General features: G+C 46.3%; 1 protein-coding gene across 2 annotated transcripts in view; it reads right to left on the bottom strand.

Moving 5' to 3' along the window:
• LOC119657913 (neuronal acetylcholine receptor subunit alpha-7) overlaps positions 1 to 16381 on the bottom strand; it is a 641515-nt gene that overhangs the window by 324752 nt on the left and 300382 nt on the right. For both annotated transcript variants that reach the window (XM_038065097.1, XM_038065099.1), the window contains one exon: positions 4652 to 4696. In XM_038065097.1, the coding sequence (XP_037921025.1) occupies positions 4652 to 4696 (45 nt within the window). The remainder of the gene's footprint in view (positions 1 to 4651; positions 4697 to 16381) is intronic.

Genomic DNA, 16381 nt, shown 5'->3' with positions numbered 1-16381 from the left:
TTCTTGTTTGGCTCTAGCTAGGACGGTCAACTGCACTTCCACTAGTTTCGTGTTCTCATCGACCTGCTCAGGACTAGCGATTTTGACGTCGCTTTTTTTCGGAACTACAGAATAGTGTAGTTGCCGTCGCCGCACCGTCAGTCGCGCCACTTGGTAAGATTTTCTCCTTATTTGGGCGTCTCGGTGTCAAATCGGGTATGTCAGCCCTCGCTGCTACCTTCGCTGATCGCCACGGTGAACGACGCATTTTTGTGCTGCGCCCAAACGCACTCAGCTCTTCCTCCTTTTCTGTTATTTCGTCGATTTTGTTGTAGTTGGTTTTGGTTTATTCTCCATGGAAAACTCACCAACACATCGTATGCAAGGGAGCGGGCGGCACTAGTCACGAACGAGTGTGCCCTCGGGGACACAGCCCCTCCCCCAGTTCCCTGAGGCCTGACCTAAGCTTAGCTTATCCCGGAATTAACGGACCAATTAGCGCTCACTTGGGGCAACGCAGTCTACTAACACCGGTTCAATTCACACTACCCAACCGGCGTCCCGAAAGGGATGCTCCTGATTCACGTCACAACTAACACCTTTGTAGAGCTAGGCCCACATCCCCCCATCGACGTCAACGTATACTGGTCATTCGCGGTTCGCTCTTCACCGAGAGGCTTTCCCAAGGCTACTAATTAGGATGCAGGTATACTGGCAGCTAGGGGCTCAGAACTTCTTACTCGGGGACCTCAGGGACGTCACACCCTGCATCGTAAGCGACCCGTTATAGGACCCAGACGACACTCGAGAACATTTGCGGGGAATAGGTTGGGAAATCTCGGCCACTCTTTGAATGTTCCAGTATGGTTCTCCCCTCTAGTTGATAATTAATATCTTCTCTCACTGAGTGAAGTTAATTTTATATCTATGTTGGAAATCTCCTTCTTTCGGATCATTTAGTGAAGATGAAAAACCAGAAAAATATTGGGTTGGGGAAAAAGTAATGTCGTATTTGTGATCGAATTTTAACGCTTTATTTAACATACTTAGAATTATCCGATTTAAGTCAAATATACGCCGTTTCGGTCGCAAACTTGTTGCCATTTAGAAGGCAACTCCATTATCCCCCTCCTATAAAACCCCCTCCTTATTTGCAAAAAACTCAGACAGCCAGCTTTCGCAAACCTCTTTTGAGGCGAACTTAGTAGCACCAAGAGCGTTTTGCATGGAGCGGAAGAGATGGTAATCACTTGGTGCCAGGTCCGGACTATATGGTGGGTGTGATAGGACATCGTACCCGAGCTCCTGTAGCTTCTGGCCGGTCATCAAAGATGTGTGAGGCCGAGCGTTGACCTGGTGGAACAGAACACCATTCCTATTGACCAATCCTGGTCGCTCCTGGTCAATTGTCTGCTTCAAATGTTCGAGTTTCTCACAGTAGAATATCGAATTGAGGGTCTGGCCATAGTTGAGCAGCTCATAGCCGTCAATCCGGGCTTGGCGATGGTTTGGGCCGGCTCGCCGCGCTTCGACCATAATCTTTTTCGCTTGAGGTTGTAGTTCGTGATCCACTTTTCATCACCAGTCACCATCCGCTTGAAAAATGGGTCGAATTCGTTCCGTTTCAGCAGTACATCGCAGACGTTGATTTGGTCCAAGAGATTTTTTTCCGTCAACTCGTGTGGCACCCAAACATCCAGCTTTTTTTGGAATCCAATATTCTGCAAATGGTTCCAAACGGTTTTACGGACCTTAGCCAGTTCCTGGCCAATCATGCGAATGCTCACATGCCCGTCTACTTGGATGATTTCGACGATTTTATCGCTTTCTACGACGATTGGTCTACCAGTACGGGGTGTGTCCTTGACATCCACTACACCAGAACGAAATCGATCGAACCAACGCTGTGCTGTGCGAATCGTTACAATATCGGACCCATAAACTTCACAATTTTTTTAGCCGCCTTCGTTGCATTTTTACCTCTCAGTTAGTAAAAATGTAAAATATGACGAATTTCTTGCTTGGTGGACTCCATCTTTGACGTGCTATAACTTGAGACTGAAACGTACGATAACAAAACTGTCAAAGAGACCCCTGTAGCCCAGATTGTCATCTTCAAATCGCCGTGTAGTATGACCCGATGGGATAAGTATAACACAAGACATGTTTAAGTGTTGCCATCTATTGACAAAATACGACATTACTTTTCCACAACCTAATATATATATAGAAATTGGTTTCAATGTTGGTGTGATTCCTTCATTTCATTCTGATACCAACTGGAAATTATCCATTTAAACTTAAATGGGTCTGTATTTATGAGTACTTGGAAAAACAATTAAGTTAATCTCCACCCTCGCTCCCTGCTTGCTTCCAATCGGCATTTCTCCAAATTATCCGGAAACTTTCCGCAACCCCCAAACAGGACGCCCCGTCCCCCACTATATAGCCGCCTAGTTGGGATCTGTCTTTAAATAAAACCTTTACAGCTTTCGTCTTCGTCTTTATCGTAAAATATCATGAACTGATAATAAAAAGCGAATAACATAAAGCCGTTGATGCGAGTTTCGAATGTTTGGGAAGAAGCGCCATAATTGTAATTTTTATAGTTCTCTGCGGTTGTCCTGACCTGTTGCTATCCTTGTAGGAAACTTGGTTATGGTCCCAGTGCTGGAATAATTCTGTAAATGACTCCGGAGTTGCAAACTTTGCAATCAAAGAGTATTTACATCGTGTGAATGGTGGCTCCCTGCTTGGTATCTTTGAAAAAGATGATGTAAAAGTGGCATCAAGTACACTTGGGATTGAAAAGGCTGAATTGTAGCAGGTTTGCGAGGAGCAGGAGTCCTTTGAATAGGTTGGTTTGCAGTTCGGAGATAATAATTTGAGCTTTACAGAGGTATGTGTTTTTCAGCTCTGGAGGATAAATGGAGAATTTTATTTGGATGTGGGATAGTCCTTATTCAGTAACTTACTATACAACAAAGAAGGACGACCTTAACATTTGGGTTCTTCTGATAGCACCGGCATTATCACTTAATTGTAAGGACACAGAGTGGGTTTGCTTGCTTCCCTTTTTAGTGTAGGTTGAAGCTCCTTTTTTCGATTTCTGGAGTATTTTCTTTAATGAAGTGGGACTTGTAATTATAAGACCTACGGATCGGAATGAATACCTTTTTAATTTGCGCTAAAGTTCATAGTTGGAAATTTATGGTAACTATCTACTCCCTCCCTTTTCAAAGAAATGCGGTCTCCGCCCGAGGATGGTTCTCTGGATGTAGACTGTTGTAGTGCGTCTGATCCTAAAATACGGCTCTATTGTATGGTGGCAGGCTTTAAAGAAAAAATACAATAGAACGAAGCTTAATATGATTCAAAGAACTGCGTGTGCAGGTGATACCTAGGCTCTGTAGTCCTGGCCGGCAGATACTCTCAATGTACTCTTGCATCTCCTCCCCCTAGACCTCCACATTAGATATGTTGCAGCATGCAGTGCCGTCAGACTACGTGAGTCCGGATGCTGGGCAGCGAAGTCCTACGGCCACAACAACATCCTAGATGAAATACCCCGGGAAAGCTGGGCATCCCCCACGGACTATGTCACACGCAAGCTGAACTTCTCGAGAAACTTTGCTGTGTCCTGTAACCAGGACAAAGTGCAAAACCGGCGGCGTGTTGCAAAACTATGATACAGTATTCTTTACGGACGGATCAAAGATGGCCTATGGAGTCGGCACGGGGACTTTCTCGAATACACACGGTGTATCCAAGTCCTATGGTCTCCCAGGTTTCGCCAGTGTATTCCAGGCAGAAGTACTGGCGATATTGGAAGTTTGTCGATGACTCGAGCGTGATTCGAGCCCCAAGCGTAACATAGCTATCTTGACCGACAGCCAAGCGGCCATCAAGGCCTTGTATTCAGCGACGACATCTTCCAGGCTGGTGGGGTCGAGTCTACTCGTGCTACCTAGCAGCCGCGGGCCTGAGATGGCGAAGGCTTACAAGCTGTGCCAAGTCAAGGAGAATTTTGCCCGCTTATAACATAGTTCGACCACGAGAGCTCCTGTGCCAGACGCGTGCAAATGCATTCAAGATTACGCCGGTCTGCACGGGGCACTGGCCCATAAGGGACCATGCCGCTAGGCTCGGCATACCCTACAACTCGCATTCCCGACGCTGCGGAGGAGGAAGGGAAACCTTCATGCACTTTCTTTGCGATTGCCAAGCTCTGGCTAGAGTCAACCTGCGGACACTGGGTAAACCATTCTTTGGCGACCTCAGAGAAATTTCTAGCTGCAGGATGGGGGAGCTGCTTTCTTTCGTGAATGCTACTGGCTGGCTCTGAAGATCCGAGCCGGCTGGACTCTCCCTCCTGCTCCCATAACAACAGTCACGGTCTTAGGAGTTTGTGGCATCAGCGCTAATTGGGCTCCTCGGAGCAGCAACTGATACCTACCTACCTACCATCTGTTCCCTCCGTCAATTATGGGTAATTTAGAATATCACCACAGACATCAATTGAAAATTTTCATTGCAATTCTCATTAGTCAACAAAAAGGTGCTAGAAAAATAAGGATATAATTATCCTTTGAGTTCAGTCGACGAACACCTATAAGGTTGACGATATCGAATGTCATTTCAATAAAAGCGTTACAGGTCGAAACACACTTACCAACTTGAGCCATATGTTTGTGATCAGCAACTGATTTTTCTCGTCCTGTAATGAAAAAAGGGAAAAATGAAGATGAGAAGAAAATCAACTAATGAGGAAAACTCTGTAAGAGGGTTGATACCAACGAAGTCATTTCATTTCTAGGAGACATTATTCAGATAATGAAAGGAAATAACATTGGTGGAAGTAGTGCGGGGAAAATCTGAGCTCCTTGCAGTTGGTGATAAAATTATTTGGATATGGTTGGGCTTTGTAGCAAAGTAGCACTCCGAGAGGTTAATTATATGGTTGGAAAGCAAACCCTTAATTTATTGAAGTTAGCCTCATTCACTTCAGAACTGCACGTCAGATCAAAATCCAAGAAGAAATAAATTTTAAATTGATTGAAGTTGCCTTTCATGGTCGAAGTTCCTTTTGTATCAACGGTCCCACCGGATGAAGTTAATGAGAAATGGCCCACCTCCAGCTGATACTGGGTTTCAGCGACAAAAACCCAGCTCTTATCCCGCCAGGTCTAAGGACGCAGATTGAATCTCGTCTAGGAGACTTCAGTCCCCTGAACACAGAGACCATCTTTGGATTTCCGTCGACATCAAGCCTAAAGAAGTGCTCCCCCCGTATGGAAATTGCAAGGGCTTCCATGTGAATCCATTTGTTAGCCTGCGTCGAAGAATGATGGAATGGCGGGGGATGATTTTAGCTTGATCACGATGACCAAGCGCAAACGCCCGGTGTTCGAAAGGGCTGAACTTTTATAGAACACAGGGTCGTTAGGGAGCCTCCAGTTCTCTCCATATACGAGCTAGGAGCTAACGGTCAAGTAGAATGAAAAGCAGGACTTACGTGTCATCGTGTGTCATTATAGCGGTCTCCAGCTTCCAGCGATCCAGCATTGGATAGCGAGTGGTCGTCCAATGGCGTTTGAAGCCTAGGAGTTTGCCTAACTCCGGAAACAAGGTAGATTCGAACTGGATTCCCTGACCAGTAATGACTTCGTCCGGAACTCCAAAGCGGGGATCCATTCTCGACAAAGGGCCCCGGCACACGATTATGCGGAAATGTCAGCCAGAGGTACTTGTTCAGGCCACCGCGTGAACCCATCGATCATTGTGAGGCAATACTTAAAGCCGTGCGAGTTTCGCAAGGTGTCAATGATGTGGATGTGGATCGTGTGAAAACGCTTAGTAGACTGAGGGAATGAATCTACTTTTTTCTGTACGTACTTGGTGACTTTACACTTTTGGCACGCGAAGAACTATCTGACCCAGGAGTTAACATCCTTATTCATTGAGAATCAGAAATACAAGCTAGTGATTAGCCCATTCGTTCTCCGAATGTCTGAGTCCATTAGATCGTGTACAGCATGGAATACTGCTTCGTCTCTCAGAGTACTTAGGAGGCTGATCCGAAGAGGGGAAACTCCCGAAACTTGTATTTGGGATTGTCCTTAAGACTCTGGGGTACTGTGTCATCCTTTTGTTCGTCGGCGATTGTCGAAAAATTGTCGGTGGTAAAGGAAGTTTGTGAGTAGATACTTTGTCGGGCTCCTGATTAAAAGCGAAGGTAAGAGACTTATGGTCCGTCAACACTGTGAACGACCCAGAAGGGGAATATTAGAAGTATTTGATTGCCATGTACACGGCTAATAGCTCACAATCGTAGATACTGTAGTTCCCATGAGTTGTATTCAATTTCTTGAAAAAGAAGCTGCGAAATTTGGTTCACCTTTTGGTACTGCGATATATGAGGCATCGACAAATACGGCCAGGGGTGCATCTGGCTGAGGAAATGACAGGTGTGTAGTATACGCCAACTGTCATTTGGCTAGGTCAAATGCCCGGACGGTATCTGTAGACCATGCCATCACGCGTGATTCTTTGGTCTTCTGTCCAAACAAGGATCGCTTGTTATTGTGCGGCTTTGGGCAAGAAACGACGGAGAAATTTAACATGCGGAAAAATCTTCGCAGATACTTAACTGTTTTAGGTTGCGAGAAGTCTGTGATGGCATGAACCATATCTGGATCTAGGTGGATTCCTTCAGGAGAAATTGTGTGGCTAAAAAGCTTTACCTTCTGCTGAAGGAATTTGCGTTTTTCAACGTCAAGTATAGGACCGGCCGTCTCCTTGAGGCACTCGAGATGTTCCAAATGCTCGGATTCAGGAAAAGATGCGTCCAAAATATCATCCAAGTACAGTGGATGAACGTCTGAAAAGTTTGCACCTCACTTTACAGACCAAACAGAACTCGAAGAGTCTGAAGGGTGTGCGTGTATATTGCCGTTTTCGGAATATCTTCTGGAGCTACAGGGATTTGGAGGTAAACCTTGGCTAAGTCTAAGATCGTGAAAACACGGTAGTTAGCGACGTAATGCGCAAAGTCGTGGATGAGTCGTGTGGGGTAGCGATCTGGAATGGTCTGAGCATTCAGACGTCTGTAATCTCCACATGGTCTCCATTAGCCGTTGGTCTTTGGGACCATGTATAGTGGAGAAGACCAGCAGCTATTTGACAGTCTGCAAATACCTTGTTTTAAAAGTATGTCAAATTCAATTCAGCGAGCTTCGGGGTGGTAATGGACGCTCCTTAGACAAGATAGAGCCAGTAGTGCGGATGTAATGCCGTACATTATGCTTACCTGGTTGCGAGAGACTACTTTCGGTAGGTTTGTTACTGTATTTTTGAAAAAGCGCGCGAATGCAAGGATCGGCTTCAAAAATGATGATGGGTGGCGAGTTTTCCTGAAGACCTGAGTGAGGTTGCGAGGTCTATAAGAGACCTGCTCTGCAGATCTACCAGCAATTCATAGTGGCCTAGGAAGTATGCGCCTAATATGGAACTGCTGATGTCCGCTACAACAAAACACCATGAAAAAGTTGTTCGCAGTCTCAGACTTACATCCACTTGCCTGTAGCCATACGTGTGTACGTTTGAGGTGTTTGCCATCACTAGTTTGAGTTCTTGTCGGATTAACTTGTGATTCAGCGATACCCGGAGGACCGACACGGTAATGGCGCTTGCTCAAAGGATAGTATATTGTAGGCGACATGGAGCTGCATTCTGGGTTTACGAGTTTAGTTTTTTGGTGCTGTGAACGTGCACAGGTTGCTCTTTGCCTTGTCGCCGAAGATAATAATACTAATAATCGTTGGTCCAACAATCCATATTGGATCAGGGCCTTGAAGTGTGTTAGAACACTTCATTCAGGACCGTAACGGTACACTACAGTAATACACTGTAGGAGGCAATGTGGTCAGCATTGCGCACTCCCGAGATTAACACCCTGAGTTGACTCAGGTACTCATTCGCAGCTGAGTCGACTGGTATCCGACTTCAAATCACGATATGAATCCCACAGCATTGTGCTCTAACCACTCAGCTTTCTGGACACAGCGTCAGCGAAGATGCGACCAGCAAGCTGCAGGATTCGATGAGGACCTCGACGCACAACTACTCGCCCATTTCGGTTAACTAACAGCGAATGTATGTATGTACTATCTTTCGCGCACAGCTCCAGCTTTGTTGAGATTCCTCTCGCTGATTTAATCATCTCCCGGCACGCCGGTCCAAATCTCTACGGGATCCGAGGACGTAGGCCTTGCTGTGGAGCATAGTAAAGTGTTACCCACCGCAGATGTGTTGGTCTCACGGTACATGGGGGCAAAACCGCTGACAGAAGTGATGCGTCCGATTTGGGTCTCATAGGGGTTACCAGTTTGTCTCCACCTTCCGCATCTAGCGGTGAAATTTCGACCATGGCCTCATTTCCAAAGTAATTCACCTTTTTCCGCAGTGCCTTCTTCTGCCGTCGACTTGAAGCCTTCTCAGGCTCACGGTGTCCAGGCCGCTTGGCTCCATTTTCGCATACCGGCGTTAAACCTTTCCGCTCTTCTTGGTAAGGTTCTGACAGGCAAGATTCAGGGTGTAGTCCTTCCTCCTTAGTGGCTGAAGTTCCCTTCTGCCGAGCTTTCCTTTTCCGTCTACGGGTAGATTTGTAGTACCGTGTACGGCCGTATTCAGATTTTCAATTTTTTCCAAGCTGAGAGTTGTCATACTTTCCTTTTTGGCTGACTTAACCATAGGCACTTATTGGGAGCCTTCTAATGAGTCGGTAAGTATGCCTTCTACGGATTTCTCCATATGGGGACATGAATTTGATGAGGCCTTCAAAATCCGCGCTTCGGCGGCGATCTGATCGCCCGTAAATATGATCGCGGGTGGAAGTTTGTGACCTTTTAACACTTGGGGAATGAAAAGTCTTAGCTTCCGTATTAATCTTGTTGGACTACCCGGGGGCTACCTATCTCTCTCTGAGATTGAACTGTCTCTCTTCTGTCTCCAGGGTGGGTGGTGTGGATTTCCAGGAAGCAACCCTCTCATCTACCAAGACCGTTAGTGAGTGGTAACAGCCACACCCTGTACGAGGTGAGCCTACTACTAACAAAACGCTAGAGATCTAGAGTAGAGAGTCGAAATACACCTCCCAAATCCAATAGACAAGCAGGACTCCGTACCGCACATAAACTTGTTAACCAGGTGGAAGCATATCTCCGTAATAGTCAGAGCCAGGTGATTATATCCAACAAGGGAGAAGTTGGGACCTTATCCGGTAGATTCAAGGTCAACATTGGTATACTGCTAGGACAACGACCAGCAAAGACCACTTCTCAAAAAGCAGGGAAAAGCAAAAGCACGTCTGAGATCAATATATCAGACGTCAGGAAGGAGACAGGTCTCAGTGGCACAGGTGAGTGGTACTTGCATTATCTAAAAGAAGGACTAAAAATCACTCTGCAAGACGCATGTCGGAAACACTTCTCGGAAAGCAACAAAGGCTCTAATGACTTGTAGCTCCATAGCAGGAAAAAGTGGGATAACAGCCCGAAGATACTACTTTGGATATACCTCGGAATAGTAAGGCCAATGATTACCTATGGGGCGGTAATCTTGACAGAAAGAACTGAACTCAGAACACAAGTCAGGGAATCTCATAAACTCCAGAAACTGGCTTGCGTGTGTATCAGTGGGGCAATGAAGACATGCCCATCGGCATCCCTGGAGGTTCTTCTGTGATAAACGCCTCTTCATGTGCTCATACAGATCCAGGCAACGAGGGTAATCTCCAGGATGACCGGGAGTATCAGTAAGGCGGGGAGCTGCCTAAATCGAAGGAAGATTAATATTCATGTTTGATGGAGCCCCGAATTATTGATACCAAGAGATAACATGACAACGAGGTTACACTTCGATAAGAAGTTTCAAATATGTTGGAGTAACGAGGTAAACTGGGAGAACATGGCTGGAACACTGACGGATCCCTCACAGCAGAGGGAGCGGGTGCCCGGGTCACTGGTTCAAACTTGAAGTCAATGGGTAAGCACACTAGCATATTCCAAGCGGAAATATACGCCACAGACAACTGGCCCTCCTTTGATTTCCAAAGAAACTACAGGGGGTAGTAAATTGCTATTCTAACTGACAGCGAAGCAGCGATCAAGGCACTTAGGTCTAACCAGGTGAACTCTTAGCTAGTATGGGAATGCCTTGGAAGACTGAATACGCTTGGTTCGTTCAATAGGGTCTAGATACTCTGGGTTCCAGGTTATGTTTGGTTGGAAGGAAATGAGGTAGTGGACGAGCTAGCCAAGAAGGGAGCAGGGACGCCTTTACACGGGTTAGAACCCTTCTGTGGAATCAGAAACGGGTTCATGGCTATGACATTAAAAAATGGAGAGAAACGGTTGAGGGAACTGTGCTGGGTGGGGCTACCAGGAATGGAGCAGTGCAGGGTACTTATTGGGGGTACAAACCCATACACAAAGGATTGCTTAAACCTCTGAATCATAGTGGAAACTCTCACTGATCACTGCCGACCAAACTATCACCTAGTGAAGCTAGGGATATCTACGGACACTGTCTGTAGGTTCGGTATGGAGTGTGATGAAACCTCAACACATATTCTAGAACAGTATCTGACACTTGTGTAAAGTAGGTCGATGCACCTAGGAGAACACTTAATACCAGATGCAAAGCTGGAGGTTCTAGGCTTGCTTGAGATACGATAGTTAATGTCGCGCTGCGACTTCCTCTTAACAGAATAATAATAAACAATTCAAGAGAAAGTCTTCTAGCTACATCTACCTCAAATAAACAGAATCAGCAATATCCTTTAGACGAGCTGGAAAAGCGCTCGTAACTAGTTTAATTTTGAAGGGAAAATATAGGAAACGGACGACTCAACTCAAGGTAATTTCCCAATAATAGTATTAGCCGAGTACCAACTCAATTCCCACGGCCCGTGAGTATCAAGTTGACTTTATTTTGTGAATTTCGATGAGTTTTCCAATAACTTTCTCGTTGACTGTATTTTGTGAAAAACCTTAATCCCAGGAGTTTTAATTTGGGAGTCTTCCATCTGAAGGACGAACTTTTTCGACATTTCGATTCCCGATAAGTTTTGAACCATTTAGAAAACGTCCTGAACATTCTGGAGAGCCTGAAAGTGAGTGGGACAGACAAGAAGTTTGCACAGAAAAACTCGGAACCAATTCGATAATTTCAGAAACATCAAGGATTCAAGTTGTGCATGTTATGACTGTGTATCCTGTATCCTGTGTGTGCACACCCCTACATACTTATGTATTTCTTCGACATGCCTGCGATGTAATGGTTGTCGACGGTCTGCGGCTTATTGTGGAAATAATGAAATCTCGATAACGATAAATCACAGAGGCAAGGACTCAAGGACTCAAATTCCAGCTAAAAGCCAAGTCTGGCCCGGAACTGAAATCAGATGGGATATCATAGATGAGAAAGGGTAGTTTGTGTTGAAAAACTTTCAAATTCCTGTGCAGGTATGAAAATGGGATTCAGGATAAAGTCCACGTTCCTTTTGTAGCCCGAAAAAATGGGAGAGCAAGTTTTCAGGCAATCTATCTTGTTGAATAGCCCAAAAAAGTCCCAGAACCTGCATAGAATAGCGGAAGCTTTTTAAATTACAAACAACGCATAATCGTCTGCAGTTTTGTTGGAAGTTGAATGGAAGGTGGAATTGGAGTTAGTTCAAGTGATAGTTGGGTCAATGGACGGCAGTCGGAGACCTTAAAGTTTTGGATAACGCAAAGTCAGCTTCCATCCCTCCAGCTGTGGTCTGCTTCCCATCCCCATTGATCCCTTCGTCATATCCAACTCCCATTTTTTCGTCACAAGCTGTCGACCAGCATATTGTCTCCGTTTTTGGATTGTGTCCTGTTCGTGCTTTTCCTGGAGTTACATGGGATCACCACTAGATAAAGGTTAAAGAGTTGGAAAACCAAAAGTTGGGAGAAGTTTTCAGTGGCGGTGGCTCCGATTATTTTAATTTGAAAGCCAAAACTGAATTGAATTGATTAAATGGCTTTGTGCTGCGGCTGTAATTTCCTGGCCGTCCCGATGCACTGTCGATTTAATTAAATAATTGAAAGGCAATCACTCACTTCATACCGACGAACACAGAGTTACAATTGAAAGTTGATGGGATTACGATTTGATTAAATGTTGTTTCCGTGAATGTTTGTTTGTTTGCACGCGTGAAAAACAAACGTTTTTGTTTAATTTGGGGATTTTGTGGGGAAACTGCTTACAATATTGAATTTGGGAATAAAATAAAGGACATATTTGTTGCATAAATAAAGCTCGTTGCTTATTGGATTAAGGTTAGTGGTGGATGGTGGAAGTAGGTCACAGAGGTATACCAAATTTGAAACTAAGTGATTCAACTAGACGAGGCTTTTGCATGTGATATTAGCTTTGAACTTTCACGGAAAGGATCCAGGTACTACTGGTGATATAGAAGAATCCTTCCAAATAAATCAGGTCATGTTATGTCAACTTTGTTTTGCTAGGTGTGGGTCATTGAAGCCTCCTTTGCTATATTAGATTCTTACTTAGGCCCACGTAAAGGCCCAAAATTAAGAGTGGCATGGGCCGTAATGCTTGGATGGAGAGACGTATTGGCCATGGCCGACATATATAGAAGACTGCTATACCCTCCTTATCGTATAGACAGAATAGCGGAAATTGGTTTCAGCGGAGCAAGTTTTCCTCGCCGATTAAGGGACTGGGATGTAACAAAACCCTTCCTTTCCATGATAGCGACAAGAAGTGCACTGCAGGATAGACTGACGCGGAACATAACTCCCTGAAGCCAACCTATCTCTCTCTGCGGATGAGCTGTCTCTCCTCTAGGGCGATGCGTGGCCTTTCAGGGGCCAAACCTCCTGTCTTTTTTTTTTTTTGAGAAGGTGGAAATCTTCAAAAGACACTGGCTTGGACACGCCAGCGTGCGGGATTCTTACCCACTAAAACCACTCCCGAATCCCTGCAAGCCCCGTGGAACCACCGTACGGTATTACATCACAGGGCGGAGTCAGCTCATTTTAACTTCGTCCCCTTTCGTCTCTACGCGGCGTACGTAACCGCGCTTTTCTGATCTCCTCTGCCTTTCGCAGTTTGCTCTGGATAGATACGACCATGGAGTTGATCGCATCCCAGTCTTCCCGACATGTTAGCATTCTTCGCACCAGATTCTCTGGTACGAGCACCTCTCCTAGAGTCTCCTCTAGGTTCTTCCTTTCCTCCACGAACCTTGGGCAGTGGAAGAGTACATGCTCTGGGTCCTCTGGGACTCCATCGCAGTTTGGACAGTCGGGTGAAGTATCCAGTTTAAACCTGAACAGGTACTGGCGATATCCTCCATGCCCCGTGAGAAACTGAGTAAGATTATAATTAATCTCACCGTGCCGTTTCTCCAATCACTTCTTGATGGCAGGGATGAGACTGTGTGTCCACCGACCCTTTCCCGAGCGTTCCCAACGCTCTTGCCATCTATTTAGCGATCTCTCCCTTTCAGCGTTCTTCGTCTGCGATAAAGGAGAGATAGACTTCGCATTATATATATTCGTCATCTCATCTGCCAAGATGTCAATGGGCATCATTCCAGAAATGACAAATGCTGCAGCATCTGAGACAGTCCTGAATGCCGAGCACACTCTTAGGGCTGTTCTTCTGTAGACTGAACTCAGTTTGTTACCGTTAAATGTAACCTGCAATGCCTTTTCCCAAACTGGAGCTGCATAGAGCAAGATCGAACTCACTACCCTAGCTATAGCAACCTGGAAGCATGCCGTGGCCCTCCCACGTCCGGCATCATTCTTGCCAGGGACACACTCGCAGTGGATGCTTTGTCATAGACATACTGCACGTGTGCCTTATAGCAGCCTTAGAAGTGATGATATGATTCCCAATTTGAATACGGGCAAAATTTCTTTTACGGCGCTTGGTGATAAGGACCGCTTCCGTTTTTTCCTCCGCAAGTGTCAGACCAGAACTCTCAAGCCAACCCTTAACAGCACTGATCGCTTCGCACGAGTATAACTCAGCATCTTCGAGATGCTTTGCGACAACAACCAGCGCTATATCATCGGCGTAGCCCACCACCGTGGCTTCCTCCGGAAGGGGAAGATTACTCGTTGTACATGATGTTCCACAGCAGTGGGCGCAGTACGGAGCCCTGTGGGACACGCGCGGATACAACGTACTCTTGGGGTCCGTCATCGGTGTCATACCAAAGCCTCCGTTCTTGTAAATAGCTGTTGATAATAGCTGCAAGATAAGCGGAATCACCAATCTTCGCCAGAGATTCCCGTACTGCTATTTGCTAGTACTGCCCCTTCCGTGGATTGCATCTTCGGCCAAGCCAGTAACCATTTTGATGGCATCAATGGTTGATCTGGCTTTACGGAACCCATACTGCCGATCTGAGAGACCTCCCTGGCTCTCAACAACCGGGAGTAATCTATTATAGATTACCTGCTCTAGCATTTTGCCCACAGTGGCCAAAAGACTAATAGGTCTATAGGAGGTTGGCTCACTTGGTGGTTTGCCAGCCTTAGGCAGTAGCACCAACTTCTGTCGTTTCCATGATGCAGAAAATATCCCCTCGAACATGCACGCTTCGAACAACTCAGCGAACATGTCCGGTCTGGATTTCACGGCAAGTTTAATATTCGGCACGCCATCCAGACCCGGAGCTTTATTATCTCCTATCCTAGTGCAGATTTCCAGCAGCTCGTCACTGGTGACTGGTGACTGTCTATGCCCTCCTCTTGCTGAGGGAATAATCGCTGGATAATTTTTAACAGAGTGTAGGATACGTGATCTGCGGAGATCATCGGCTTCTGACGATTCTATAAGCGCTCTCCCACGGGTTTACGTCCGCTTCTCAACAGAGCGTTTGCGAGCTTCCTTATAGGCGCGCTCTTTTTGCCCTTGGTCGATTCTGCCTACCGCTCTTTGAGCCGCTCTTCTGGCTCGGTGACAAGCTGATCGAAGACTGGCCAGTTCAGCATTCCACCAGTAGTTTGGTCTTCTACTGGGGAATGAGCACCTCCTCGGCATGGACGCGTCACACGCTTCGGCGATGCATTGGACCACATGGGCAGCTCTTTCCGTAGAGGCGCCTGCTTTATTAGGTTGGTCTAACCACACCTCCATGAAGGTCTGCTCAGCCAGAGCTTTAGCGGACCAGCCTGACATCTTTCTCGGTTTCGGGCATGATGATCTTATGCCCGGTGACTCCACCCATAGCCCAAAGAAGATTGCCTGCTGATCGCTGTGGGTGTAGTGGTTGCTGACACACCAAGACATACTGCGTGCCAGTGTAGGGCTGACAGTTAGGTCTACGATCGAGGTAGACCCCCCCTTTCTGAAAGGTGTTTACACATCCTTCGTTGGCCAGAACGACATCCAACTGTGCGAAAGTGTCTAATAGACTGCGGCCCCTTGCATTTGTCTCTCTGCTACCTCACTCACGGGCCCAAGCATTAAAGTCACCAGCAATCACCCTTGGACTACGACCCCTTGCGTCGACAACAAGGCTGTCAAGCATTTTCTCGAATTCGGGCAGTGTCAGGCTTGGTGGGGCGTAACAGCTGTACACATATACCCCGTTTATTTTCGCCTACACAAAGCCGCTGTATGTCTGATTCCCTGTAGATTGGATTGCTTGTCGACCACATGCCCATATCGCCGCCCAAACCTCTTGTCTACCAAGACCGTTAGTGAGTGGTGATGGCCCCGCTCTGTACGAGGTGACCGCACTATTAACAAAACGTGCCCATTGGATAGTTTGCAGTCTGGGGTAACTGACTGTATTCATATGGAGCCTCACTAATACCTGGTCGCCTTAGTAAGTTAGACCTTACTGTGCTAAGGGGGGCTATGGCACGGCGGACCTCCTAACGCCCATACTCGTGGGAATCAAGTGAGTACTAGCATTAAAGGTAAAAAACAGAAGCCAATAAAGCGGGGCCCGGTACCGCACACAAACTGGTTAATTAGGCGGAGGCACATCTCCGAAAAGTTGAGAGCCAGGTGATTACACCCAAGAAGGGAGAAGTTGGGACGTCAAGCAGTGGATCCAAGGTTAACATTGGTATTCTGCGTGAACACCAACCAACAAACGCCACTGCTCAAAAAGCACGGACCAGCAAAATCACGTCTGAGATAAATATATCAGGCGTCAAGAAAGAAACAGGTCTCAGTGACGCAGGTGCTAATTGGTACCTACGTTGGCTCAGGATAGACCCTATACCATCTCTATCGGCGCCGAGAAAGCGAGGAGCAGTAGAGATTAGCCCGCATGAAGGGAATGCTCCCAAAAAATACAAATCTGAACCCAAGGGAGGAGAAA

This window comes from Hermetia illucens, chromosome 5 (genome assembly GCF_905115235.1).
Source record: "Hermetia illucens chromosome 5, iHerIll2.2.curated.20191125, whole genome shotgun sequence".
NCBI classification, from domain to species: Eukaryota; Metazoa; Arthropoda; class Insecta; order Diptera; family Stratiomyidae; genus Hermetia; species Hermetia illucens.
This window is presented reverse-complemented; position numbering and strand designations above follow the sequence as displayed.